At 41.6% G+C, this 26,773-nt stretch overlaps 1 protein-coding gene across 1 annotated transcript in view; it reads right to left on the reverse strand.

Moving 5' to 3' along the window:
* The window catches only part of THBS4 (thrombospondin 4), a 38,992-nt gene that overhangs the window by 2,779 nt on the left and 9,440 nt on the right, over nucleotides 1-26,773 (reverse strand). Inside the window, exons 4-20 of the mRNA XM_032206574.1 lie at nucleotides 25,623-25,728; nucleotides 20,540-20,622; nucleotides 20,039-20,090; nucleotides 18,483-18,655; nucleotides 15,329-15,466; nucleotides 14,647-14,724; nucleotides 11,686-11,838; nucleotides 10,170-10,274; nucleotides 9,846-9,953; nucleotides 8,163-8,322; nucleotides 7,361-7,479; nucleotides 6,532-6,584; nucleotides 4,184-4,377; nucleotides 3,710-3,888; nucleotides 2,750-2,798; nucleotides 2,452-2,648; nucleotides 1,780-1,952 (exon numbers count right to left, since the gene is read on the reverse strand). Coding sequence (XP_032062465.1) covers nucleotides 1,780-1,952; nucleotides 2,452-2,648; nucleotides 2,750-2,798; nucleotides 3,710-3,888; nucleotides 4,184-4,377; nucleotides 6,532-6,584; nucleotides 7,361-7,479; nucleotides 8,163-8,322; nucleotides 9,846-9,953; nucleotides 10,170-10,274; nucleotides 11,686-11,838; nucleotides 14,647-14,724; nucleotides 15,329-15,466; nucleotides 18,483-18,655; nucleotides 20,039-20,090; nucleotides 20,540-20,622; nucleotides 25,623-25,728 — 2,120 coding nt within the window. The remainder of the gene's footprint in view (nucleotides 1-1,779; nucleotides 1,953-2,451; nucleotides 2,649-2,749; nucleotides 2,799-3,709; nucleotides 3,889-4,183; nucleotides 4,378-6,531; nucleotides 6,585-7,360; nucleotides 7,480-8,162; nucleotides 8,323-9,845; nucleotides 9,954-10,169; nucleotides 10,275-11,685; nucleotides 11,839-14,646; nucleotides 14,725-15,328; nucleotides 15,467-18,482; nucleotides 18,656-20,038; nucleotides 20,091-20,539; nucleotides 20,623-25,622; nucleotides 25,729-26,773) is intronic.

Raw genomic sequence — 26,773 nt, forward strand, 5'->3', positions numbered from 1 at the left:
GTCAGTCCACAGCTGATCACTATAGCAGAAAGGGGGAATCAGGTTAGGTCAGCTGAAGAAGGCCAGATGGACTTTGTCTCATGCAGTTTAACTTTTTTTTTTTTAAACAGGCAAAATTTCAAACAAACCATTTAGAATCTTAAAGCTGCTTCCCTGACTGTCAGATTTCTTTTAAAAATGTGAAAATGATTAATTCCAGGAACAGTTTTGATGATCTGGCACTTCCTTGTTACAGAAACTGTCAGCAAATTCTCAAATAACTCTGGGAACAGCAGCGCCCTGCCAGATTTCCAGCACATGCCCTGTACTGGGCACACTGGAGCCAGCTGAGCTATCACTGCTGGATATGCCAAGTCCACAGCCTCTGGGGTACCGGGTAAACAACTTACTGGATGATGAGCCTGGAGGGCCCTATTTTGGATGAGGGCACCGTTGTGTTAGGGCCAGTTTAAATGCAAGAAAATAGTGGGTGGTGAAGGGAAAGAAAGTTCCTATGTCTTTCCATAACATATGAAAAAAAACAAAACAAAACAAACAAACAATTCCTGTTATGTTCCTGAGTTTATTTTCTGATTTGCGGAGGCAGTTCAGAATTATCTGTACAATGAACAGAGCTTGTTTTCTTCCAAGCTTCCATGGGAGAGGCTGGCTCAAGTGCCTTTTTCCTAGGCTTCTTTGTAGCATCGGAAAAGCTCTGTGAGACACATTATGGTCCGTGGCATCCAGCCTGAACAGACCACAGTGAGCTGTGGATGGAGTGCAGGCAGAGACTTGCTTTAAGCCTGACTGCATTCGGTTCGACAGATTTTGTGACACTGGCATTACCGCCTTCCTCAGCTACAGGGTCTGTTAATTAGGCTGGCTAGAGAGACTGCAACCACAGGCAGATGACTGCTTGTAAAGCAGTTTCACAAACAGCCTGGTCTAAAGGGAACCCAAAATCTATTCACTGCTGCCCAGTGGCTAGGACACAGTGACTGACAGTACAAATGTTCTTAAATCAAACATGCTTACTCCAATTACTGCTGAAGGTGATGCTCTGCACCAGAAAAGTGGAATTATTACACCACCAAGATACTGCATCTCAGCTGCAAGGTGGTGATTTCTTGAAGAACAACTAACCTCCCTGTGTTTATTCTATTATGAGGCTGCAAAACCTGAGCTCATGGTGATGGAGCAGTTTATTTTTTTCATTTTTTTTCATAATCAAACTCTTCCTTCTGAATAGTGATCTGTTTTTAAATAACTTGTTTTTTCAAATAACAAAATGAGTCTGGTTAGCATGCACTTAAGAGCATCAACAAACTTTCTGGGTACATGCTATGCAATCTCAGATCTTTCATATCGTGATAATTACTAACCATAGGATCACAGCCATTAAGTGGACAACTTTATTTCTGTTCTCACAGAATATAAAAGCAAACTGCTACAATTCCAACTGAAAGATCAAAATTAAGAAATATTGTAATGCATTGTTTTTCAGGTCAGAGGCCAACAGTACCTTGGAAAACAAAGTATTAAAGCCATTAAATGGCTTATTAGTGTGGGGCAGTTACACATGGTACAAAACAGAGTCACAAAACAGGGTTGGCTTGCAATTGTCTTTCCTAGGAAAAGAATTGCAGGTGGAATTTCACAATTCTGACCTGTTTCAATGCTTCGTAACTGCAAAGCACAGATACATTGTGGCTTCTCAGATTCCCACTTACATTAGGTGTTGAGCACAGTTTAAGCAGACATACAACCTGTAGTTACCTTAGCAATCCTTTCCTGTCTTACCTGATATATCCAATCTGGGGTCTGTGCTGCAAGAACCAGCGGTAGGAGACCTTGTCCTTCCACCCGACGTTCCGGGGGTCCTTCCACAGCAGTCTGACCTGGTCACTGGTGTCCCCCGTGTGCCAGAGGGAGTTGCGGAGGTGCTCACCAGGGCCTGTCTTTGATTTCACAGCCTGCAGAAACATAATTTTCCAGTGCTGACCACAGAGGTATGTTGTTTCCAGAAGCTCCAAGTCTTTTGTAGTGGGGAGGTCTGCAGAAGCACCCTCCCTCCCACTCACAAGCCCATAACTGCCTTCATAACTACAGCTAGTGCTTGCACAGAATAATAAGTGAGCATTTGGGACTAAGGAGAAGCAAGCAACCTGACCAGCTACAGTCAGAGGATAATCAGAGCAGAGACTAAATGCTCCAGCTGATGAGCAGGGGCAGGACTGGTGATAGAGTTCCTTACAAAACAGCTCTGTTAGCAGGGCTGAGTGGCAGCAGTCTGACCGCAGATTTGATGCCCACAGCAGGGGGAGAACAGCAGTCAGGCAGCACTGCTGACGCACAGCCCAGTGGCTTGGCCACAGCAGAGCTGCCAACACGCAGCACGAGGTCTGTCGGCTGTCAGGGTGGCACTGCCAGGCTGTGACCACCGTGTCCCCAGCTAGGAGGCAGGACCGGTACCTTTAGCTGAATGCCGGGCTCTGCCACAGCTCTGAAGGGAGTCGCCTGCCAGTACGTCTGCTCCGTCTGTTTCCACATTACCACGTAAAAGCTAGAGCTGTCTTGATAGCCAAAAATAAAACCAGCGTAGTCATCGTCTGTCACCGTGTTCACGTGGAAAGTGCCCTCAAAGTCAACACCATTAAAAGCTGTGTAACCTAAGAGGACGCACAGGTTAAAACCAAGCCTGCAGACAACATGTTTGCATGCCAAAAGATTTTCTGCTGTAAAGCCTGAATCTCAGAAGAGGGGCACATACCAACAGCAAGGCCAGGATCACTGTTCATGGTCTGCACGATTTCCATGCCCTGTAAGATTAAATTCAGGGTGGTTAGTGTGCCTGATGAATTGGGTTGGCTAAGCCTGTCAAGCCCCTTCTGGCCTCCTGCTAGCACCACCTCCATCCGTCTCCTCTTTTGGCTCATAACATGTCTGTAACACTTGTAGCTCTGAATTAAAATGAGAGCTATAATCAAATCCTAATGTTTCAGCTGCTTGTGCGCACAGAGGCAGGAAGGATTTTTCTCTTCCCACTGCAGGACTCAATTTACTGGTATTCTGGTACTTTCCCTCCCTCTTCCAATTCTCCTGAAATCACCAAATCACTGGGCAGAATTGGAGATGGGACTGAAAAAAACAAATGGGGGAAGAGGGCTTTTGCAAAGCTTAGCTCACAGAATTTGACAACAGACTTTAAGACTAAACTGACTGCCAGGACTGGCCTAAGGAAGGTTTATGTATTTCAGCTCCACTTGGCAGTGGGAGTCAAATGTGCATTCCTTGCGACTCTGAACACATTCACCTCCTGAAGACTAAAATGCGTCAGTGTAAATAACATTTACTGGACTCTATCTAGGAGTAAATGCTCTGCTATATGGCAGCTCAGACTTTCAAACAATAGAAAGGACTCATGAGACTTTGTTATTTCATCAGGATGACACAAAAGTCTCATGTTTGCCATCTTGGCAGCAGTGAAATCCACCCAGCACAAGTCAACCAGCTTATAGTTATTTTAGTTCATTAGCAGCATCAAGCTTCAAGCTGTCACGCACTGAAGGAAAAGTTGTTTCACTGTAACACCTGTAAAACAGTCAGCCAACAAGCAATTTCCATTTCTCACTTGTTTGCGAGAGGTCCAGCAATTATAGACACAGTTTTACTGTGCTTTTCAGATGGTCTTTCTCAGCCAGGTGACAAAGACCAGAGAGATGTATTTTACCTGGTTTAGAACCACCCAGTTGGGATCAATCTGCGCATCTCCCTCTGGGTCCAGCACTACTGTCTGGTAGGCCCTAAAGTCTGTCAAGGTGATCTCCGCATTCTCAGGGCAGACATCGATCCGATCAATTACCGTATCCTGGTCAAAATCAGACTCGCAGATATCCCCAACTCCATCACCTGTATGCAGCAGAGAAGCGAGAGCAGATTCATGGTGTAGCAGGTAGACACACCTGGCCTAGTCACTGCACCAGGGTGTCCAAGGAGCAGGTGAATGGAGACTCAGCCCTGATGACCAAAAAAATCCCTGGGGATGGGACCCAAGGAGCTCTGTCTTGGCCAAAGGCACAGTCCTGGGATACAGTGCTGTGCAGGGAGTGTATGCACACGTGGTGACTGGGGCAGGTTAAGTGTGTGTGTTGGGGAAAGACATGGTACTATAAGCACCAAATCAGCTACTGAAAGCCCAGCTTACCATTGTCATCTTCCTGCCCTGGGTTGGGGACCAGCCTGCAGTTGTCAGGGCCAGGGGGCAGGAGGTCAGGAATGCCATCGTTATCATCATCCTCATCACACTCGTCACCCAGCCCGTCCTTATCGGTGTCCAGCTGGGAGCTGTTAATGATGGTGGGGCAGTTGTCTGTGCTGTCCTGGTGCCCATCACCATCGCTGCAAGCAAGGAGACAAAAAGAAACAAACAGCACACCAGCATCAGCTCCTGCCTCTGCATGGGGGAGAGCACCTGTATCTGAAGGGGACCTGCACCAGGGGCACCCCTGGAGCTGGCAAACAGAGAAGGAGGACGTTGTGACCTGGTGTCACTTAGGCAGCTGAACAGCAAAGAGACAAGGAACAATCAGGCCATACGGTAAGGTGGCAGAGGAAGAAGGCTACCCAGATGAGGAAAACAGAAGGAAGCCTTACAGGGAGTGGGAAAAGATTCCACAGCCAGGATCCCAAATGACACCCGCTCCTAACAAGCACCTAAAGCACACCCAACAAGTGCCGTGTCACCAACCAAAAGGCACCCAGGAGACACAGTAAGAGGTCAACTGTCGGCATCTCTGCCCATAACATCCACAAGTGTCTCAGTGCTCATGAATGCGTGAATGTGAGTGAAATCTGTGAAAGAATCTGTGTGAGCACCAGAAATCAGACTCTTTTTTTTTTTTTTTTTAAAAAAAAAGCACCACTTTCAACCTCCTGCATACCAAGTTTCGTTACGTTACTTTCCCCTGGGTAGCTAAGCAGTAAGGAGTCTGCAGCTCCCAAGCACAACAAAAAACATCAGGTGGTTACATGAAGAGTCACCAGTAGCAGAGAGACAAACTATAGGAAAGGGTTTGGGAAGTTATGGAATGGCTGCCTTGTTTTTCCATTTAAAAGGCTAAGTACATCTTAACCACTGGGACGAAGAAAAAAAGAGGGCTTGAGGGGCTTGTACTTCTTGTTTCCAACAGATTTTTTTTTTAGCCCAAGAGCTAAATGCAGCTGTTGTATTTCTAGGATTCTGGGCACACTGGCCTGATGAGATTTTATTCCACAGGGGAGGTGCAGGGACACTTCAGACATGTGCCCAGAGATTAGGATAAAAGCCTAAAGTCAGGTGTGTTTTGCACACACACTGCAAACAAAATGTTTTCTGGCAAGGTGAACATACTTCCCCTCTGCAGCCTTTTGTTTAGCATAGGCAGAGCAAAAGAGGCTGCGTTGCAGTTTACAGCTATGCATATTCCCACCTGTCACTCCCTGCTTAAGAAAGGTGCTTTAATTTTAGATCAGAGCAACTAATGCCTACAAGTCCTTAAGTGGAAAAACAATGAGGACCATGCACATCTGTCTGTTGAGAGGTTAACCTCAGGCAGGACAACAGTATGTTCTACCAGGAGATTCTTCCTGCAGATTAGTTAGGTTTGAGGAAAAAAATACATGTCCCTTCTTGAAAACAGGAAAAAAAACAAGGCCATACTTAAAACAGCTCCCAAACACTGGGCGCCTCATCAGCTAGTGGTTCAAAACTCTCAGAAGTGCTCCCAGCAGAAGTGGGGAAGTAGACTCCTGAACTCATAGCAGCCACCAAGAGCCACAAGGTCAGACCTTGCAGCTTGGTTGCGTCAGCACAGGATTTATCACTTCCCTTTCCCCTCGCTTCAAGTGAGGAGCACGGGGGAGGACTTGATGCCCTCAAAGGTGGTTGTGCAGAACCTGCTTCCAGAGAGGTGTCACGCAGTTTGCTGTAGGACATGCTCCCCTGAACAGTCGGGGCTTGTGAAGGCCATAGAGCAGCCTTGCCACTCTTGCTGTGTCTAAAGCAAAGTGGTATATTTGGAAATGTTTTGTGCATGCTAATAAAGTTCTGAAACACTGTGTTCTTATGGAAAACCACATACCCCTTAACTGTGAAATTTCTGCTAAAGCAGAGAGAGGAATGCTAAATTGTTTCTAAAAAAGAGAGGAATGAAAAAGGAAGAAAATTAAAAAAAAAAAAAAAAAGAGCATGTTCCCTCACTATGAAGCTCTGCGTGGTGCTCAGAGTGTGATTCCTGACACTGCTATTAGTGTCATTTCCACAGAAATTCATAGGAAGTGTTTGTGAACATGGGGCTGGAGTGAAGGGCTCCATTACCGTACTGCTACAGGGAATTGAACCAACAAGGCTTATAAATCACAACGTTGTTTTTGAAATGACCCCCTTGAGGAGGTATTAAAATCAAATGCTGCCTAGTATGAGGGATAACAATTCTCCAAGAACCAGCAGAATGCTTCAGCTCACACTAGCCTGTTCTCTTCCCTGCTGCTGTCATAAGCTATAACACACTGTACCTGTCCTGATTGGTATCACACGAATCTCCAACCAGGTCATTGTCGATATCAGACTGCAAAAGAAAACAGAGGAAGTTCCAGTATCAGCTGCTGAGAGCATCTATTAAAAAGGCAGTATTATCAAAACATAAACAATTAAAAATAAAAGCACGGAAAAATCTTTGTTTTGTAAAACCTATTTTCTTCTTTGCATCATTCATTTATCCAAAAAGTCAGTTTTATTAAAGAAAAACACATACAATGAATAGGCAGAGTTAAACTAGACTGGAGTAGTTCAGGATGAGCAATTCAAACAAGATTCCTCAACAACTGGAATTAAGTACCCCTTATGTCTAACTGAGGTTCATCTCTTACGTGGCTTCAAAAATCTACCATGTTTCTTTAAAGCTTCCAGCATTTAGTAGTTTCAAATGGTTTAATCAGAATTTAAAACAAATCAAAAGTCTAATTGACTTCTCACCCACAAGCAGTGAAAATTTTACGAATTAAGGACATCTAAATTTGGTCCTAATTAAAGAAATATTGAATGTAACCATATCATGCCACTGTGTGGTGTGTGGCATTGCACTTCATGGGACTGGAGCAGGCCTACATTTTACAGTCTGACAGCTGAAGAAACTAGCAGGGGAGAGATATTAACAACATCCCAGGATATTAGAATACACATTGTGGCTCCTATTTTCAATGACAGAAGCAGCTGAATCTCCACAAAATGTCCTGAATACCTACTGATAAAAAATAAACACTGGCCGCCTCATTCTCTTGCATCTTTTTGGATCTAAACAGTCCCTTCCCTTAAATAAGGACTTTTTTTTTCCTGCCTGCTAACCTGGTTTGGGTTGCTGACTGTAGGGCAGCTGTCACAGGCATCACCAACACCATCATTATCCTTGTCCTCCTGGTCTTGGTTGGCGATCCTCTGACAATTATCCAAAAGGTTCTTAATACCTAACAGAAAGTGGATAGGATGTTAGTTAAAAGCAATTTATGGACAAGGTAAACATGAAGGATAGTAAAAACACTATTCCTTTCCAGCAACTATTTAATCTTGCAATGAAATAATAAATCTGCACAGCAAATCTTTCTTAGAAGTATATCCGCTCATTTAATAGATGTTAGAAACATCTTGCTGAGGAACAGCTTATAACCCAATCACACATACTTCATTAGTTACACACACTTCTTGTTCCCCACATCATATTACAGGATGGAACATTTTATCTTTGTTATTACATCTGAAGGGCTGTGACTTTTTCCAATTCTTTCAAGCCTCTTACAGCAACGGAAATAATACATTTTGTAGCTCCTAAGCATCTGAGAGAGGCAGAGCTGGATACTCTGGGACACGTTTGCATCTTTAAGGAGTTACCGAATGACCGATGACCTTAACTTATACATGAAATAAAGCTCAATTTATCTGTTATAAAGCATTCGGTGCTTCAGATGGAGACTAAAAGATATAAATTAATCTAAAAAAATAAAAATAAAAATACTTCCAAACAGAGGTTTAATGAAGAAAGACAACATGTTACATTACACTTAGCAGCTGGTAGCAGGAAGTTTCTAATGCACAGCATTTTCTGGGCCAATTTCAAGAACAACAGAGAAGCTGTAAGTGAAGAATTACCAACCATCACCATCCATGTCATCATCACAAGCATCTCCTTTCCCATCACCATCTGTGTCCCTCTGGTCATTATTCAGGACATTGCGGCAGTTGTCACAAGCATCTCCGAAGATATCTTGGTCACTATTTCTCTGGTTAACATTGGGAATCAAGACACAGTTATCCTGCAAGACATAGATCCAAATTAGGAATGAACCATACCCTGAATCTTTCATTTCTACTTTAGTGGATTTATATAACCCTTGCCTTTATTTCTGTTTTCATGAGAAATGCTTACTGTGGGCAGTTGGATATTTTATGTGAACATCAGCTCCGGACCTGATTTCACTGGCTCCCCCTCAAAGTTTTACTTTGAGCCACACCATGGAAACACTAAACATGAACACTGAGTACCATAAGGCTTTTATTTATAACTTTGACTTCTGATTCTCATTTTGGATGGGTTCACATGAGTAACCTGTTTTGATGCCCTGGCTTCCTTACATGGACCTTCTGAAAAGCTGCAGTTCAGAGATCTCGGTAGGGCTCATAGATGCTCTCAGTGAAAGATGGTTGCCCCCTTCTGGTAGAGACTCAAACAAAAGGAAAACACTTGGAAAAATAGGATTTTTGATGCAAAAAAATGTACAAGTCTTACTCTTTTGTCATATAAGCTGCTATTGACTTTATCTTCCCCTCAGAAGGCATACAGGGAAAACTGAAATTCAAAGAAGTGTAAACAGTCTCTCACATCTAGCACATCCATGACCTCACACATGTGGAGCAAGAGGCAAAACAGAGCTTAACAGTATGGAAGTTACCTGATTGTGAAAGGGCTGAATCTGCATAGGGATTTACAGTTGAAGGAGGATTTAATATCTTTCCTTCTAGAACATTAAGAAAATGAAGTTCCTCAGACTACCAGAATTGAGGGTTGGTGTCCGTGGCAAAACAGACTGTGATTGCCTTCTACGATTGCTAGTTTGCCCTAGCTCCACACGGACATTTGTACTCTGGACAGGGCATCCTTGCTGTCTTCCTTGCAAGTGCATGAAGAAATACCACACAAGGGTCTTTGTGCAGAACACCACACATGTGAGAATATGGGGTGAATGGAAAAGAGCTTTTACAACATGAATTTATACTCTGGTGTATTCTGCAGCAGAATCCCTACATGGAAACCTCTTTCTCTTTCAGAACATGATCCAAAGCTTTTTTCAAGTTATTGGCAAGACACCCATTAATTTGGGAAGGGGGGGTGCAGGGGGGTTGGATCCCTCATGAAACTGGGAGGGGGGGGAGGGCAGGGGGGTTGGATCCCTCATGAAATGTTATGTCAGGCCAAACTGCTCTTTAAAATGAAAGACACTATGTTCCTAAAGACCATGTTATGGGAGAGTGTAAAAGGAGACAAGTTCTGTATAAAAAAAGATGTAAAATTCAATGCTAAAATGTAACATAGCATAGATTGGTGGGACTTAAGGATAGGTGAGGTAGCCCTAGTTTTTTTGGTATATTCTTTTTTAGGTCTAATAAAAGGGACCTTTATATAAAGAAAAAAGTAGGATTTAGAGAGCTGCTGACAGTGTTGTGTATGAGATAATCTTCAGTAAATAGTAGCACGCAGATTTCAAAATCACTGCCTACTGCAGTAGTGTGAGATTCTTCTGTTTGCACAGACTCCTTTACCCTGTTCTACGCACAGCACCTGGTCATTGGGAATGCCATCTCCATCTGCATCTTCATCACAGGCATCTCCAACCCCATCACCATCAGCATCTTCCTGCCCAGAGTTTGGGACAAATTTGCAGTTGTCCTAGACAAAAAGTGAGATATGTCTGGTGTTCTATGGGTTAAAGTCACTGAAAATAAAAAATTATCAGCTTTTCTACTATTGTTTTAATTAATCAAATGAAGCAACTTATCCACAGGAATACAGTAACTTGAAAAAGGATCTAGTCATGTTTCTCAGCCCCCTTCATGCTCTGAATTATTATAGGAATTATTATAGAATTAAGAAAGAATTTCTTACCTTTCTGCAGCTTTCAGCAGGGCAAGAGAGCTCTTCATTTGGGTAGCCATCAATGTCAACATCTTTTCCACAAATATAACCATCACCAGCCCAGCCAATGCCACACTATCAATAAAACACCATGGTAGTACTACCAAAAGGTTAACGAGTCCCGTCAGAAATATTTAAGAGGGAAATTTGGCATCAATCTTGAAAATGCTGACATGCAGAAGGCACAGTCACTGCAGTATAATGAAGTACACCTCAGCAACTCTCAATGTGAACAGAAAATCCTTAATTCAAGCTCTCTGTATCTACAAACAGCCAGAATAAGCTAAGGCTTTGTTTTAAATGGACTCTACCTGCAACACCTAATGATTTCAGTTGGAGCCATAGGTTTATTTCAGATACCTGACAGGAGTCAGTTCTGATTCTTCATCTGTGGATGGAGAAAAGACAGAAAAGCAGGACCTAGGCAGAATGTGCATACAGCATCTCGGCAAGGGACCCATGGTTAGGTGGGTGCTTTATTCAGTATCTCAAGAATAAATCTGCAACTAGAGGAAATTTTAAAAGAAAACTGTTCTGACAGTTACTCATTTTGCATCGCCAAAGCAAGTACATCTTGACACAAGTTTCTCCAAGCCAATGAGATTGGTATTGTTTCAAAACAATCCCTAATTTGTAACTGAACACACATGCAGAGAATTTCATGTTAAACGCTGGCCTCTCCTTAAAACAAAGACTTGCCTAACACAAGTAACATCTTTCCATTACAGCATGAACCTAAAATATCCTCATTTCTTCATCTTTGAAATAGATGTACTTAAAAAGGAGACCAAAGCAAGTTCCAGCAAAAGCATGTACTGTACCCAAATTTAGGACAAAGGACTAGTTTCTTGCTTCCCCTTGCAACATGGAAAAAAATATGTAATATACTTATATAATATATAATACATAATATATTTCAGTTAAACTCCTACAATAAAAGTTCGTATGCCATTTAGCGTTCTTCTGTTCCCAGGGCTCGAAAGCACAGTACAGCCTACCTGTGCCTAGGATCTGTAGTCACGTTTGGAAAATTGCCAAATTTTGTCAGCAGACAAATACGGGCATTGTGCTTATGCAGACAGGATCTCTAATTACTGCTACACAGCTAAAAAGCCTGCATGCAGAAGAGCACCAGCAGAGGAATTTGCCCTTGTGCTGTCTTTTTACAGTGACGCTTGATAGTCCTTTTGAAGGAGACTGTAGAAAGTCTATAAAAGCCATTCCCCCCAAAATCTGATCATGCAAACACTAGCAACCCACACAGTAAATATAGCACATAAGTATGGCTGCCTTATAGATGTACTGCAAGGAGAAAAAAATTGCCAGACAGATTCAGTTCAGTTATTTTCATAACTGGTCTGGGCCATTGTGTTGCAGTTTGGTTGAAAACCCAACAATACTGATAAAATGGCCACAAAGACCAGCTCAGTTCCAGGCTAAAAAAGGCTGTTTTGCACTGTACAAATGCATGAACTTATGAACTCACAATGCATGTCACCTCCCCTCTCCGTTCCTCAATGCACCGGGCATGGACACTGCATGGATTGAGGGCTCGACTTCTGCAGCTTCTCTCAGCCTGGCATCCCCTGACTTGGTCTCCTGTGTATCCTGATTTGCACTGGCCACAGTGATAAGAACCCTGTAAGAACAAAAAGTTATTAATCATGCTTTTAACAGGACTTTATTATTTTTTTTTTTTTTCAAAAATCAAGTTTGTGAGCAAGACTCATGTCATACGGCTTATGCTGTGCAAGTGTAGTTTTTCATACCCTGATTCTTTTTCCACTGTGAACAAGCTTTCTTTCCACACAAAATCCATGTTTGCCTCCCACAGTACATGCTGTAAAACATGCTCAACTGCTGAGACCATTTTTTTGTTCCATTTGAGCTACTTCCAAATAGTCAAAACTTTGTGTCAAATTCTAAGCAGCATCTGATTATTCAGATTCGATGCTCTTATTTCAGTGTAAAGCTGACCTGACTACTTATCTAAACTGAACTGGGAACAACAATCAAAGAGTGACAAGAAGTTCATCTTTATCTTTGCTCCACTATTTTTTTTCCAACTTGAATGTTTTCAAGCCAATCTGAGCTAAATCTTATTCTTTAGAAAGGAAATCATAACTCTAAGACAGTCATCTCCATTTACACTGCAGTAAGAACATACATGCAACCTTTTGCAGTGATTTACCTAGAAACATGTATGTATTTTTGAGTTATATTTGTGCAACTCTCTTATATAAACAAATGCAAAAAAGCTAAGCCATGGAATTTCAGTTTGTGTTGGGACAATCACTAAAAAAGATATAAACAGATATATGCTGATAAGAAGAGACTTTCTTCAAGCACTGATTATAGCTTTTGTCTCTCACATAAAAGTTAACTGAAAATAACCTTTCTTCCTTATAGAGAATTTGCATGCCACAATACGAGCAGAGCAGGCTGAGGGGAGGCCTCGTGGCGGCCTGCAGCTCCCTCACTGTGGAGCGGAGGGGCAGGCGCTGAGCTCTGCTCTCTGGGGACAGCGACAGGACCCGAGGGAACGGCATGGAGCTGGGACAGGGGAGGGTCAGGCTGGGGGTTAGGGAAAGGGTCTGCACCCAGAGGGTGGCCAGACACTGGGACAGGCTCCCCAGGGCAGTGGGCACAGCACCGAGCCTGATGGAGTTCAGGAAGCATTTGGACAGCACTCTCAGACATCTGGCTTGACTTTTGAGTGGTCCTGTGTGGAGGAGTTGAACTTGATGATCCTTGTGGACCCCTTCCAACGTGGAATATTCTATGATTCTATCAATAATTATTTTTGATATGTCAAAGAACAGGAGTAAACAGTCCTCTGACAAACTTGTCTACCCACCTCTTTATGAAATAGGTGCTTCAGATGACTTCACCCATACACAGCGTGCTGCATGAACTGTCAGGACTGCCCCAGCCCAGCATGACAGAGAGATAAATTCACTACACAACTGGGCATTATTTATTTTTTTTTTCCTGTGTTCCTAGCTAACTGGAAGTCTTCAAATGACGCTTAGATGTACAGCTTAGGGATATGGTTTAGTGGAGGGCTGTTAGCGTTAGGTTGGAGGTTGGACTCGATGACCTTGAGGTCTCTTCCAACCTAGAAAATTCTGTGATTCTGTGAACTTCAGTGCAAACTTTAACTTTACGCCATTTTCATAACTTTCAGACTGAAAGACTTAGAGATGAATGAGCAGTAATGTGATCATCATGCAGATGGTACGGCCTTTGCAAAACTCAACAGTATGTGCACTTCCTCTTAATGGACACCAGGGTAGTATCCTCGTGAGCCTGCTAAATTTACTCAGTATATTCTGTTCTATATCAAGCTCTGGTATGCACTAAACCAGACTTTGAGGCAGCATTTCTAGACCAAACTCTTTCTAAAGGAAGACAGGAGCAAAAAAACCCATGCTGCTCTGTTTGACAGCTGGCAGACCTCTTGTCGCCCTCTGCAAACGAGGCCTGACAGCCGCCAGAAGAGGGCTAGTCATGCAGTAAGATACAACCTGTGTGAGAAGCACTCCAGATACCAGAATACATACGTATCCAGTGAGAAACATACTGAATAGTGAAAACTGAACAATGAACCTAGAAAGACAAGGTTATTTGCAAGGAAAACAAATCACTGGGAACACTGCTGGTAGCCTCCACAACATCCAGCTAAAAAAAAAAAAAAAAAAAAAAAAAAAAAGAGCACCCTTACACCTGTAGGTTATTTTAACCCCTCTCTTATTATGAACAAAGTCTGCTCTATACAACCAGCTGTAGCAGAAGAACATTTGACACTGCCATAAGTTAAACGAATGCTTATTTGTGTCCAAATTGCTTCAGAGCCTTAAATTGGTTGTGTAACCACTCTACTGGATCCTAATATCTTTCAAACCAGTTCTACTCATGCTATGCTTGCTTTGATGGATTTAATACTTATAGGTATTAAACGTGTTATATGAATTGCAGCTCTCCTCTCCTTCTCTCTGTGCTTATATAGATGGATAACAAATACAACAAAAAATATCCTAATGAAGTGGAGACTTTCTATAAAAAGAGCATTCAGAGGAACAGCTTGCTGCAGCAGTTGCTAGATGGGAAGAGATGAGGGGAAGCAAAGATTCAGTATTTGAAAGGAGTTTCCTTGCCATAACAGATTCATAAACACACGTAATTGGAGGATGTGGAAAGAAAAGTTACTGCCATTCCTCATTGAAAAGGATATGGACACAACTCAGGTAGACATATTAATGCCAAATCAAGTATTGATTATTTCATTATTAGTCACGGAAACGGGAAGGGATTCTTTAGTTTTGAGTAAGCCAACAAATAGGTTATATTATTCAGCTCTTGAATCAGAGCCAAGAATCCCATTCTAGCTTCAATGAATTTTAAAACAATCTCTTTTTTTAGTACTCACAAATGAAAAATCACTTACCAAAGTGTTAATACAATGGGAATTTGGAACACAGAGTCCATGCCCGCCATTCTGACATTCATCAATATCTAAGCAGATCTAGGAACAAAACAAAACAACATATAGCAAAAACTACGTCAGCTTGAGATCTAAATCTGAAGATAAGCCACCAAAGTTCATCTACACTCTGAATGTCAGAGACATACCCCACAGGTTCAGTTTTTGGATGGATCTCCAGACACATACCAACCCTGAAGAGACACCATGCAATACAGGAAACTTCAACCTTAGGATGGGATTCTGGTTCAACCATAAGAATTTAGATAAGAACTATGTTCCCCTTGTAGGGCACTACAGGAATTTTAAAAACAAACAAACAAACAAACAAACAAACAAACAAAAACCAGCAAAACAGGCTTCTTATCACCACTCTTCCTAGTTCAGAATAAGTTTACAAAGTTCAACAGAGTTTCTCTTTAAAATTGATTAGATACATACAAAAATAATGACTTTTTTTCGTGCCTCCACAACAGTCCTGATTATTGGACAAACAAACACAACCTAAGATCTTCTAACTGAAACACTCCAAGCTCTGTCTAACTATGAAAGGTAACCATTGAATGACTAAAATATAAATGAAATGTGATACTGGTTTAAAGCGGCACCTTGCAATGGAGGTTCCTGCAGAGATGCTGCCACTCACCTGCTTATTGCTCTTGGCATAGCTGAGTCCCACACCTTGCACAGTTTGTCCTGTATATCCTGGGGGACAGGTCTCACATCGGAAACCTGGAACAGTGTTCACACAACGCACTCCAGGGAAGCAAGGGCTGTAACGGCACTGCAAAGAGAAAAAAACAAAAAAATCAACCAAGCACTGGTTCACACTTCAGTAACATCCAGACCAACTACGTGCATAGACCTCTCAGTCAGCCCCTGCCTAGGCAATGCTAAATGCAAGTGTCTTCTGTTCACAACTGACTTGCAGAGAAAAGTTTCGGGTATGTCTGACCCCAGTGGGTCTTCAGCTATCCCCATAATTTAAATTACAATATTCCATTTTTGCCTGCAGTTGATGCCCTAAGTTCTGATCCTCATCCTTCCTGTTGTTGGACAGGTTCAGCTCCCTTGGAGGATGAGAATCTCCCTAGAAGGGCCCAGACCACATTATCTGGAAAGCAGCAAGGCTGCAACCCACAAAAGGTCCTGCAGTTGTGTTCTGTATACACTGAAGCAGCAGCAGCGTTTTCCCTTGTATGTATGAGGGCAAATTTCAGAAGTAAGGAGTAAACCACATGTGAGCCAGATGAACAGGGTTATGTCAGTAGCACCCACACATTTCTAGACCAGAGGCCCACTGGCAACCCTCAGCACTTCTCCCAACATACCACATACCCACAGCATTACCCTTGGACTGAAGACATTACTCAGTTCATTACCTCATGTGGTATCACAGAATGGTTGTGGCCCCATTTCCGTGGCCTTGTGGGTGCCAGCTCAGGAACAACAGCCTGTATTGCTGCCTCTCAAGTATCATCACTAGCCAGTAGGTATTATTTGTAAGAGTACTAGAAACATCAGCATGTCATCATGCTGCTTATGGCTTAGAGACAACAGTATATAAAAACATAAGAAAAAAATAAAAGTTTTTAAAATATACCTTTTCTCCTTCCATCAGTAACAGAAAAAAAAAAACAAACATCTATAATATGAGGGGGATACAAGCCAAAGAAATCCAAGCATTTTGGACAGAAAGATCTGATAGAAGTGTGTCTGCAATTAGCATAAGGAAAATGTTAGACCCAGGACAGACATTTTGTCCCCATTAGAGAATTATTTAATGTGGATTTTTTATTGTAGCCAGGAGAGGGCACTCAAATTACATCAGAGCATGGCTGCAGCTCACAAAACACAACATATGAAAGTAATTTCTTCAAGATGGCAATGAGTAAGAGGGGCGCTTGTTGCAGAGATGTTAACAGCCTCTGGAAGAATGACGGCAGCTCTTAGAAAAATCTAGAAGCTTCCCACTTTCTCAGATTTGCATGTGAACTCCTTTTTAAATGCCTTTTCTTTTTTTTTTTTGGAAGTACAGAAATAGTTCTATCAGTAGAAAGGTGTTATCCTAGAAGAGATTCCTAAATCACTTTCAAAAATGTATGATTATCCTTACAGTTTCAGCTAACTCAGAGACCCTTTATTACACAAAATAAGGCTATTATCATTTATCTCTTTCCTCCCTCTGCTTACATAAGCAAAAATCCACCTGCTACAGGAGGTATGTTCTGATGAACAAAATGCACTAGACTGGTTGGCATTTTAGTAGAAGTGTCCTCATGTATGCAAGACTCTATCTCTATGACATCATTTTGGAAAAATTTCCTTATTCTTTCTAATAATAGATCTACTCTGCCTTGTGGGGTGGTGGCAGGAACTTTAACATAAGTAAACCTCCAGTGGCAGATCCTAATCACTCAGGGAAAACTAATCTCAAGGTTGGGACACTTCACATCAGTCTTGTGTTTTTTTTTTCCCCTACCATAGCTATTATGGGCAGAAATGCTCTAACACTGAAAATAGCAGGGAAGAGTTCTGCCTCAGTTTGAATATGGATCAGTAGGTAGACCCCCTCCATGCTTATGGGCTCTATCTCAGCTGGCCTGAGTTTTCCACGATGGTTGCCTGGCATGAAACCCATGCCACAGCTGCCTCAGCTCTTCACCTCTTGCATTCACATTTCAGAGTTTCCAAATTTCCTTTTTTTTTTTTTTTTTTTTGCACCTTCTGTTGCAGCAGACACAGTTCATGCCATGTGAGGTAAAATAAAAGACATCGCCTACAACTCAGGAAACTGCCACACTCAACCCACTTTCTCCCCAGTGTTTTTCACAGACGTAAGTTGGGCAAAAAGCAGCCTCTCTGCTGCTGGCCTACAGGAAGGAACAAACCCAACAAGCAGTCAAAGCACATCTCTTGTTAGCTAGGAGAGAGAAAAAAGGAATTGCTGTTGCTTTTTGCCATCATTGGGTAGGTACATAGTACAGACACAATTAATGACCTAGTTCCCTAGCCTAATACATCCAGACATTTTTCCACAAGGAAAAAAAAAAAAAAAAAAAAAAAAAACAGTCAAGGGTAATGGCAAAAATCACCACACAGAAAAAATGTGGTGAAGTTGTAAATGGCTTGTTGTTTGTGTTAAGTATACCAAGTAAGTGACACGTTTCATTGAACACAGTTTTTATTTAATCATTTAAGATGTTGTAAATCTATTAACTTAGTCCTCAATACAAGCAAACTCTGAACTGCTAATATATCATAGGAAAAAAAAATAGATTTAAGTCAACCTTATCACATTTCGTCACATCCATAAAGAAGTAAAACAATAAGTGTTTATTTTCTGTCATAGATATTTAAGGTTAGGCTGAAAAAACTGCTCCAGTTAGGGGTGACTTTCGTCTCCTAGGCCAGCTCAGGATCACTACAGTTAAAAAGATACAATGCCCACGTCAACAAGAAGTACTTCTGCAGCTCTGCATATAACAGAAGCTACTGAATCTTCTTGTGGAATAGAAATAATTATGTCAAAAGTGCCTCTTTTTAAAGCAAAAACAAAAACATTGAATTCCTTTAAGTAATTTTTCAACCCACCAGGGTATTTCAAGTTTTCACATGTATAACCTCCATAAAATTGCAGCAACAGCAAAATAGGGAGGTAGAATCAAATCAGAATGAATTAATATGCATACTGTGCATGCAGTCAGCAAATGCTACAAACAGCAAGCATCAGCAACCCATTGCTATATGTGAGACAGTTGCTTTTTATTTTTATAATTCAGTGAAAGTCATTATTTTACCTCATCAATATCTGAACATGTCACTCCATTCCCTGTGAGCCCTTCAGGGCAGGGGCCACACTGAAATCCCTCAGCTGTCTCCATGCACCTGACTCCCCTGAAGCAGGAACTTGGTTCACATTTGGGTTTGCTGTGCCTAGGGATTGGAGTTGGAAAATTCACAGTTCCCAAACCTTTAAAGCAAAAAGAAGAGCAGTTTTAGCAATTGAGAGAAACATCCATCATGGCTTTTGGCTGGCAAGAGCTCTGAAGAGATCCCCAGGATGCTGCTCAGCAGGGACTTCGTGTTTCTGCACTGCATTGCTACCAGCTGTGCTGTGGCTGAAGAGACTTCATGCTGGCAACAGCCCAGCAGGTTGCTGTGTCCCCAGATGGTGAAAATTAAGGCAGTTTTGTTATGTTCCTGTGTTGTTCCTGGCTACATGTGGGGGCCCTCCTTCTAGGTTAGTCCTAGTACAGATCTGCTGCTGGCCAGGGTAGGAAATTGAAAGCCAGCGACTTCAGATGGCTAGAAGGATGCCCAAAGGACTAAAGTTTTACAGTATTTCTGCAGCTAAATCAACAACACCACAATTTTATAAGAAAAATGGTGTCATGGTTTTGCAAAAACATATTTGACAATATACAAATAAGGGAAATAAAGAAGCAGCAGCTGGCAAACCATGGATGCACAGCTAGACAAGTAGGCTAAGACACACAGAGACCAGCACTGGGCTAAAGCAAGATTTTCCAAGAGTGGCTGGTGCTGAATCCTGGTACCAATGCATGGGCTGCATCTTTGCAGTTGTAAAAGATTTTAAGACTTTTTCTTTGGCATTTGCAGATGAAGTTTAACCTGGCTGGAGCCCAGCAGCATTTTGAGAATTTTGATTATCCTGCAAGAAGCAAGCAGCTAAGAGACTTGATGAGTTTAAGGCCCTTCACCCCATCCAGTGAGGAAGTATTTTCTCTTTTTATATTGAGTGCATGCATGTCCTACAGTTGTGCAGGAGTGCAATGCTGTAGCATTTGGAAATTTACTTCTTCCATTTAGTGAAAAGATGGAAACTTTCCTTTGGATCTTACTGCTGTTAACCAACAATGACATACCTAGATCCAGATTAGTTTCAGGTAGACTACCCAGAACCTGCCTCATCAGACTGACATACACCAGCTTCCACATAGCATTTCTAATTCCTCAGCTTCTACTAAGATTGTTCATGAGACAATTGGCTGGCAATGTCTCTGTCTCCAGGAACATGTGGCATGCCTTTGTGGCAGAGTGAGAATTGACAGTAGAGCGTGAGATGTCACTGCTTTATTTACAGGGTTGTTATACCCCATTAAGTGACTGGAAACTATGGAATAGTTGGAATATGGAATCTATGGAAACTAAAAGCTTTTTCTCTAATGACAATCTGTTCTAAATCTGTGACCAATATATCTGGAATTCTGAACACAAGATTTTCTAAACATACTTGTTAGAAACCAAACAAAACTGATACAATCAATATTGTCTTTTAAATGACCATACATCTCATCTGGTTGCCTTCTACAAGCAGCTCAAGAATACTCACCACATGCCTGGCACTCAGCTAGGGTATTTCTCAAAAAAGTCGTTTCTTTGACCTTGAGAATATAGAAAATAAAAATTATTTGGATGCAGGCAGCTCCAGTTTGCCAGAAGAACTGTTATGATTTTTCCCAAGATGCCACTCAGATTGTGCAACACATGTTCTGTATCTTGAAATGAGATGCTCTCTGTATTTCATACAGCTAAGAACAGTGATAATGGTTGTACTTCACTTCATCCTCCATCAATAGGATCTTTAAGAATGCCATGTTTAACACCAGCCATGCAAATCCAGTACTGAGACCAAGCAGCAACTGGAATAAATTTAAGTTCAGTTCTGTGCAACAGGCCTGTACCAGAAACTATCTGGTTATTTTTCCTCCACTGTGTCAAACACCTGAGGCAATGAACTCTACACAAAATCTTCCTGCTTTCATGGATTCTCCACTGACCCTACTGAAGTCGCAAGCATAGGAGATTTCACACTGAAGTCTTTATGCAGTACCTGTTGTCTCAGAAGGTCTTTCACATCACCCAGTATCTGGTTCATCTGCATCATCTGGCTCATCAGCTGCCTATTAAAATCTCCTGTAGGGAAACAGCAATGAAAAAGAGTGCACAATGCACATAACTCCTTCATTTGTCACTATCGTTTCTGAAAAACAAGATGGAAGCACCTTGAAAAGCCAAGGAGGCCAGTTGCTTAAGTCCTGTGGCTATACTTAGAGGAAACGTAGTATCTAGCTCCAATTTTTACAGAGGGATTTGCATGAAATCAACACTTTTCTGGACTGAACTTCAACGTATGCCACAGAAAGAGGCAGAGAAAGCACAAACTTCTTTCACACAGACAGAAAAGCAGTCTGTGATTTTTCCCTCATTGTTTCATTCAGCATCAAAGCTCTCTGCTAAGATCTAGCAATATAGGCAACTAATGCTACCAGCATTACAAGATCCTACAAGGCCCTAAGTGAAACTCTAAGACTGTAAAGGAGTATTTTTGTGATAACCCATTTGAGATAGCAGGGCAAGGCAGAAGCATGAAGCATCTGCCCATGCAAATGGAACTTAGGCTATGCGAATGTATTCCACATCACTACAACCAACCCCTGAACACTTTCCAGCATGAAGTTACCCAACTTTTTGAGCAAACTCATCATGCAGCTCTGACTATGCATCAAAAGCAGTTGCTCTGGCCAAAACAGCAGTTTTAATAACTGCAACTGTCCATTGGCTTTTCTTCCAAAAGGCAGGTCGTTGCTCTGTGCACCATTTCCACAGCTGTGTTTGCTTCTGGTGGGTGCAGAATTCATATGGACTGACAAAATATCCACTCAACAGGCTACCAACTGTCATCAAAACTAGTTCTCAATACCAAATAGAAAATTAAAGAACTCATAGAAAAGACCAAAAGCTAGATCTGTACAGAGCTGTAAGGAAAGAGCAAACTTGACCCATGATCTTCACGCAAAACTTATATTTGTTAAATGAAACATAAATTTTGATCCAATGACAGGGAAGAATAAAAGAGTATGGTTAGCAGAGTAATTTGTTTGTAGCTCACTTCTGAGTTTCTTGCTCTCTCAAGCAGCTATTTGTTTACTTCCCATTATTTACTTCTCAAAGTCTGCATGTCAAAATAACCGTCACAAATACATGCTGTTTTGCATTCTAAGCAAGCAGGATATTTTGATATTACGCCCAGTGGCTTCAGGGAAGTTTATTCACATATTGCTTTTCAGAGTACTAAAAGCCTGTATGAAAAATGCTTTTCTTAATGTTTACCTCAAAGTTTGGTACTTCAGAGTGTCTCTAAATGTTTCCAAATATTCTGGTGCAAGTTGTTCTACTCCTCATATATTACTTTTCCTTCATTTCAGATTTTTTCCATCAGAATACTAAACAAGTTTAAAGACTCAGGAACAACCTGTTCAAGGACTTGCCTCTATTCTAGTCCCAGCCTTTTCTGATTTTTATTTGTGGAGGAAGATAGCAAGAATTAATTTCTGAGTATTTCAGAATCCAATCACAAACCCTGGCCCACTGATTGTTAGGCCAGATGCAGGAGTCTGTTCTTGTTTTACCTTTTTTTTTTTTTTTAAATAAAAAATATACATTAGTTATAATAATTAAATAAAGAATGGTCTAGGCATTGTTGACTGAAACTTGCAAAAAAAATCTCAAGATATTAGATGCTTCTTTATTCACTAGCATTTCAATGAAAAACCAATCAATTTTGTACACTTTTGAGGAATGCTGGATGTTAAGGTGGATTAAATAGGTTATACTGACATGAACTACATGTCCTGTTTACAAATTTGGGTAGTGGAGCATAAACAGATGACTAACCATAGCATTTCTTTTTCCTCCTACATTTAAAGCCAAGTCCTGTGGTAAGGCCTACCTCTAGCAGAATAACTGACTGTCCATGGTCAGAGCTTGGAAAGGCTCTTCAGAGAGCTGCTGGGCCACAGAATGCTGCAGAGCATATTTTGGAGTGGCTTTTCCCAGGAGTTAGCCATATAGCTTCAGTATGTACATGTGGCTATCTGGTTCTACCATGTAGTCACTGTCATCCATGCCCCCACCTGCTTAGGCATCTGCCCAGCACAGTGAGTGCCCACCTCTATATTTTGAGTCAGTAACAACCTGACAGAATATCTTTCATGACAATTATTAAATTCAGAGATGGATTGGAAGAATTACTCTCCAAGAGGGAACTGAAGCCCCTTGACCCACTTATTCTCTTCAAGTCTGAGGTCATGACAGGCTCCTTCTCTTCCCTGTATCTTCTACAGGCCCTTGCATTTGGAGCAGGTGCCCAGTTGCCTTGCTCAGATAACCAACCCATGCAGGGTGACGGGCCACTGAAATGCCTCATAGATCTACTGGCCCTTCTTCTAGTCCTCTTGGGAGTGATACTGGCTTAAGCACTGCACTGAAGACCATTCAGCAAGGCCAGTCCTGAAGTGTCATTTAAAGAGGTTGTGGTTACATGGCCAAAGTTAGAGATCCAGCCATGATTACAGTAGTTGAAGATAGTAGTTAGCTAGATAGCAGTTGATGAGTAGTTTCTTGTCAGTCTGTAACCTACTACCAAAGAAGCTTCATGTAGATGTTATACATGCAATTACTAAGAGGCAGGTTCAAAACTAAACAGAAGGAAATATCTCCGCAGATGTGTAATGATCTTTTTGCCAGGAGACATTTGTTCAAATCTGTACAGACTTATCACAGAAAACATGTATTAAGTACTGGGGGGTGCAGAGTTTGTACCGACTCACAAAACATCTATGCAACAGGCCACAAACTTGCAACAAAGCCAGTTCTCAATACCAAACAGAAAACTAGAGACCCCTGAGAAAAGACCAAAAGTAACAGAGCTCTGTTTCCCACGAACTGTTGGGGAAATTCAGGGAATGCAACACTATCATTCCTCTCACTCAGACTCTTCCCTGTAGGTCTATATTGGTACACAGTAGCGAGGTGAGAAAAAAAAAAAATAATAATAATAAAACAAACACAACAACAAAAATACCCCTTGATCTCATGGGACACAGGATTTTTTGCTTGTTTGTTTTTAAAAACTTACTATGTCAAGTTCAGGTACCCTACATGAACCAGATGGTCTCTTCATGAACCAAAGGTCTCTTCCAACCTGAGTGATTTTCTGATGCTGGTTACATGTGGCACACTGATCTCATCTACCAAAGTCAGTGTATCTTGCAGAGTATTTTCCTGCACATGTGGGAAGACCCAAATACATGTTCAATATTTATCTGATCATCATATTCTCAGGTCTCAGCTACACTGATAAGGTGCTTCAGCCTCACAAGCTGAGCATGGAGGGAATGCTGCTGCCACAGCAGTGAGCAATGACCAGACATGCAGCCTAACTCACGTACAGTTATTCAGGTCCAAAGCTCTGTTCATGATTTTCTGATTAACATGAAAATCGTGCTTTTACCAAGATACATAGGTCTCATACCCCTATTCTGCTAAGCAGTTGCATTGCTGTTTTTTCTGGCTAAAGGCAAAATTGTGGTTATCTGATATATTGCTCCTGTAAAAGGGCACTGTGAAGCATATATAAAGCGTAAGGCAGCTGAGTTAATATTGCCATTGGAACATTTGCACCTTTTCCTTTGGTGGATTTGACTATAAAGACCTTGAATACATTTGAGGTTTTTTTTTTTTCTTCTTTTTTAGAATAGTTTTAATATGATACTAAATCCACATGAAGGCTATAAACAACTGAATTTGAGTTGCCAGTTCAAATAGCTCAGCCAGGTGGAGACAGCCAGACAGTGAAACTATATCTCTCTGTATTACTACAGTTCAGACTGATTAATGAGCAGAAAGACAAATGAGAAAGCTGCAATTTTGAAATGCTGCTCACAAAGATGTGAGATTTTCCAGGAGGAGACACTGAATTGCCCTTCCTGCATACGTGCAAGTCCCTGTTGATCTATGGAAAAAGAAAAGCAGACCTTCAATGATAAAATAGTTTAATTATGGATTTTACTTTTTTGCCTGGTTGAATATATGTTAAGAAGCAAGAAAACAGAAGCATGTACAACAGAGGATTTATACAGCTGCAAGGCACAGCACTGATTCCTATACTCTTATTTAGCATCCAGAATGCTCTCACATAAACATTCTGCATCTTTTTACCCAGTCACATCAAATCTACTCTGATCTAAAGTAGCAATGCCTGTCCTGGAGGACAGGAAAGTGTGAGAGAAAGAGGATATTTCACATGGATTCTATTTCAAGTCTCAAGCTCACTTATTTTCTCTCCCCCATTGTTGTCACATATTAACATATTGCACACAGTGTGAATCCATTCAGTTCCCTCACACCCACAGCAGTAAGGCAGATGACAGGGACTAGGAAGTAGTACAGATGGGGCAGTCTAGCCTGGATTTGCGGCGTTGAGAGGTTAGAGAGCATCCTCGCCTGAGAGTGCAGTCACATAGGACTGCATGCAGCAGAAATGCATCCCTGCAGGAATCCCAACAGCCTCTGTTCCTTTCTTTCCTCCCTCCTCCCAGCTTGGTCTCCACAATACATAGCACAGCAAGAAAAGGATTTGGTTTTGCAGCAGATTTCTGGCCCAGCAGGTGAACAAATATGTCAGCTAACTTATGGCAGGACTAGTGGCTGCCTTGCAATGGCTTTTTCCACACAGATGCACAGGCTCTGTAACTGCAGCACCAACACACCCTGCAACCTCTCATGCTTTGTCCTTCCTGTCTCCAGAGTGTTCAGGTGACCCACAAAAAACGACACAAACAGACTGTGTTCACAGAAGTATCATCTTACAAAATTACACTAAAAAGCCTCTTCTAATCATCTGACTCTCCTTCTCCACTAGATCATCAGTTCTTTATCACTGGACAGTATTTGTTTTCTCTCCAAATTGAGACATTTCTAAAACATTCCTGGAATATTGTCATGGCTGTAAATTGGTCAAATAATTAGCATACTTGTCTATAGAGCTTCTCCACATTTTTAATATTCACCAGAATGACTTCTTTGCACTGGTATCCCCATGAACCACTTCAACTCCTGGTTGCAGGCCTTACCATTGTACTGAGAAGCAGGTTCAATTTGCTGAAGAAAACAGTCCTGCAGGTTCCCCACTTGGGCAAGTGTTCCTCCGGTTACCAGCTTCAGCTCATCCAGTGTATCCTGGAGTCACAACAAAAAGCGAGAGTTCAGTTCTGTTACAAGAATGGGAATAATGCAAAATATCAGAGAAAGCAGATTAATTTTTCAAAGAAGATCTGTACTTCCCAAGCACGTAGGGCTCCTAAACCTTCCCTTAAGAACTGCCCATCACCATCCCAACTGTAGTAAAATCCCAAATTGTTGCCTTGCAGATTTTCAAATACCTATGGCTTTTATTTCAAACTCTTCCTTGCCTCCCCCCCCATCTGTTAAAATTCATATAATCTCACATAGTGGGATTTTTTTTTATTTTTTATTTTTAAATATATTGTGGTACACAATTTGTTGTTGTTGAACTGAATCCAAAGCAGTCCTTCTTCCCCCTCTCAAACAGCTTTACGTTCATATCAAGTATGTAAGCTCCTTGGTGATTCCCCATTTTCAAGTCTGCAATGAAACAAAGCTCAGGGGCCACCTGGGGGCAGAATGCCTTTGCACTTCCTAAAGCAAATTTTGCATTAACAGTGACAGAAGATGCTTGTGGAGGAGGATACTCTTTACCTTGGACTACTGATACAGAACTGACATGAGGCTATGCCAATCCCTGATTGGGAGACAGAAGCAGAAAAGCCATTGCAGTGCAACAGATGGAGTTTTGACACTCAGCTGGCAACACACAAGTTGCCACTTTTGTCTTCTAAGTCCACGTGGCTTATGAAGAGAAGAACCACATAACCAGCCACAGGTTACTCACCCTTGCTCAATGGCTGTAAGAAGCTCATGAAGAGCTGCCCTTATTGTATCGGTTAAGAGCTTACAAAAGTTCAGTCCCCAAGAAGCACCTAAACAGAAGTGATGGAGGCTGTTTTTTAAAAAAAAAAAAAAAAAAAAAAAAAGCCAGAAACTGTGTTTACAATGAATAGTAAAACTACTACTGGGTTCAGTGAAGCTAAGATTTCAGCTGTTTGATAGGGAACGTTATTTACATTTATTTCAGAGATCTGGATTCAGTGATCCAGAGGATCTCTGACGGTCCCTCCAAGTGCTCACCCTGCTCCCAGTTTTC

The sequence above is a fragment of the Aythya fuligula genome, chromosome Z (genome assembly GCF_009819795.1).
Source record: "Aythya fuligula isolate bAytFul2 chromosome Z, bAytFul2.pri, whole genome shotgun sequence".
Taxonomy (NCBI): Eukaryota; Metazoa; Chordata; class Aves; order Anseriformes; family Anatidae; genus Aythya; species Aythya fuligula.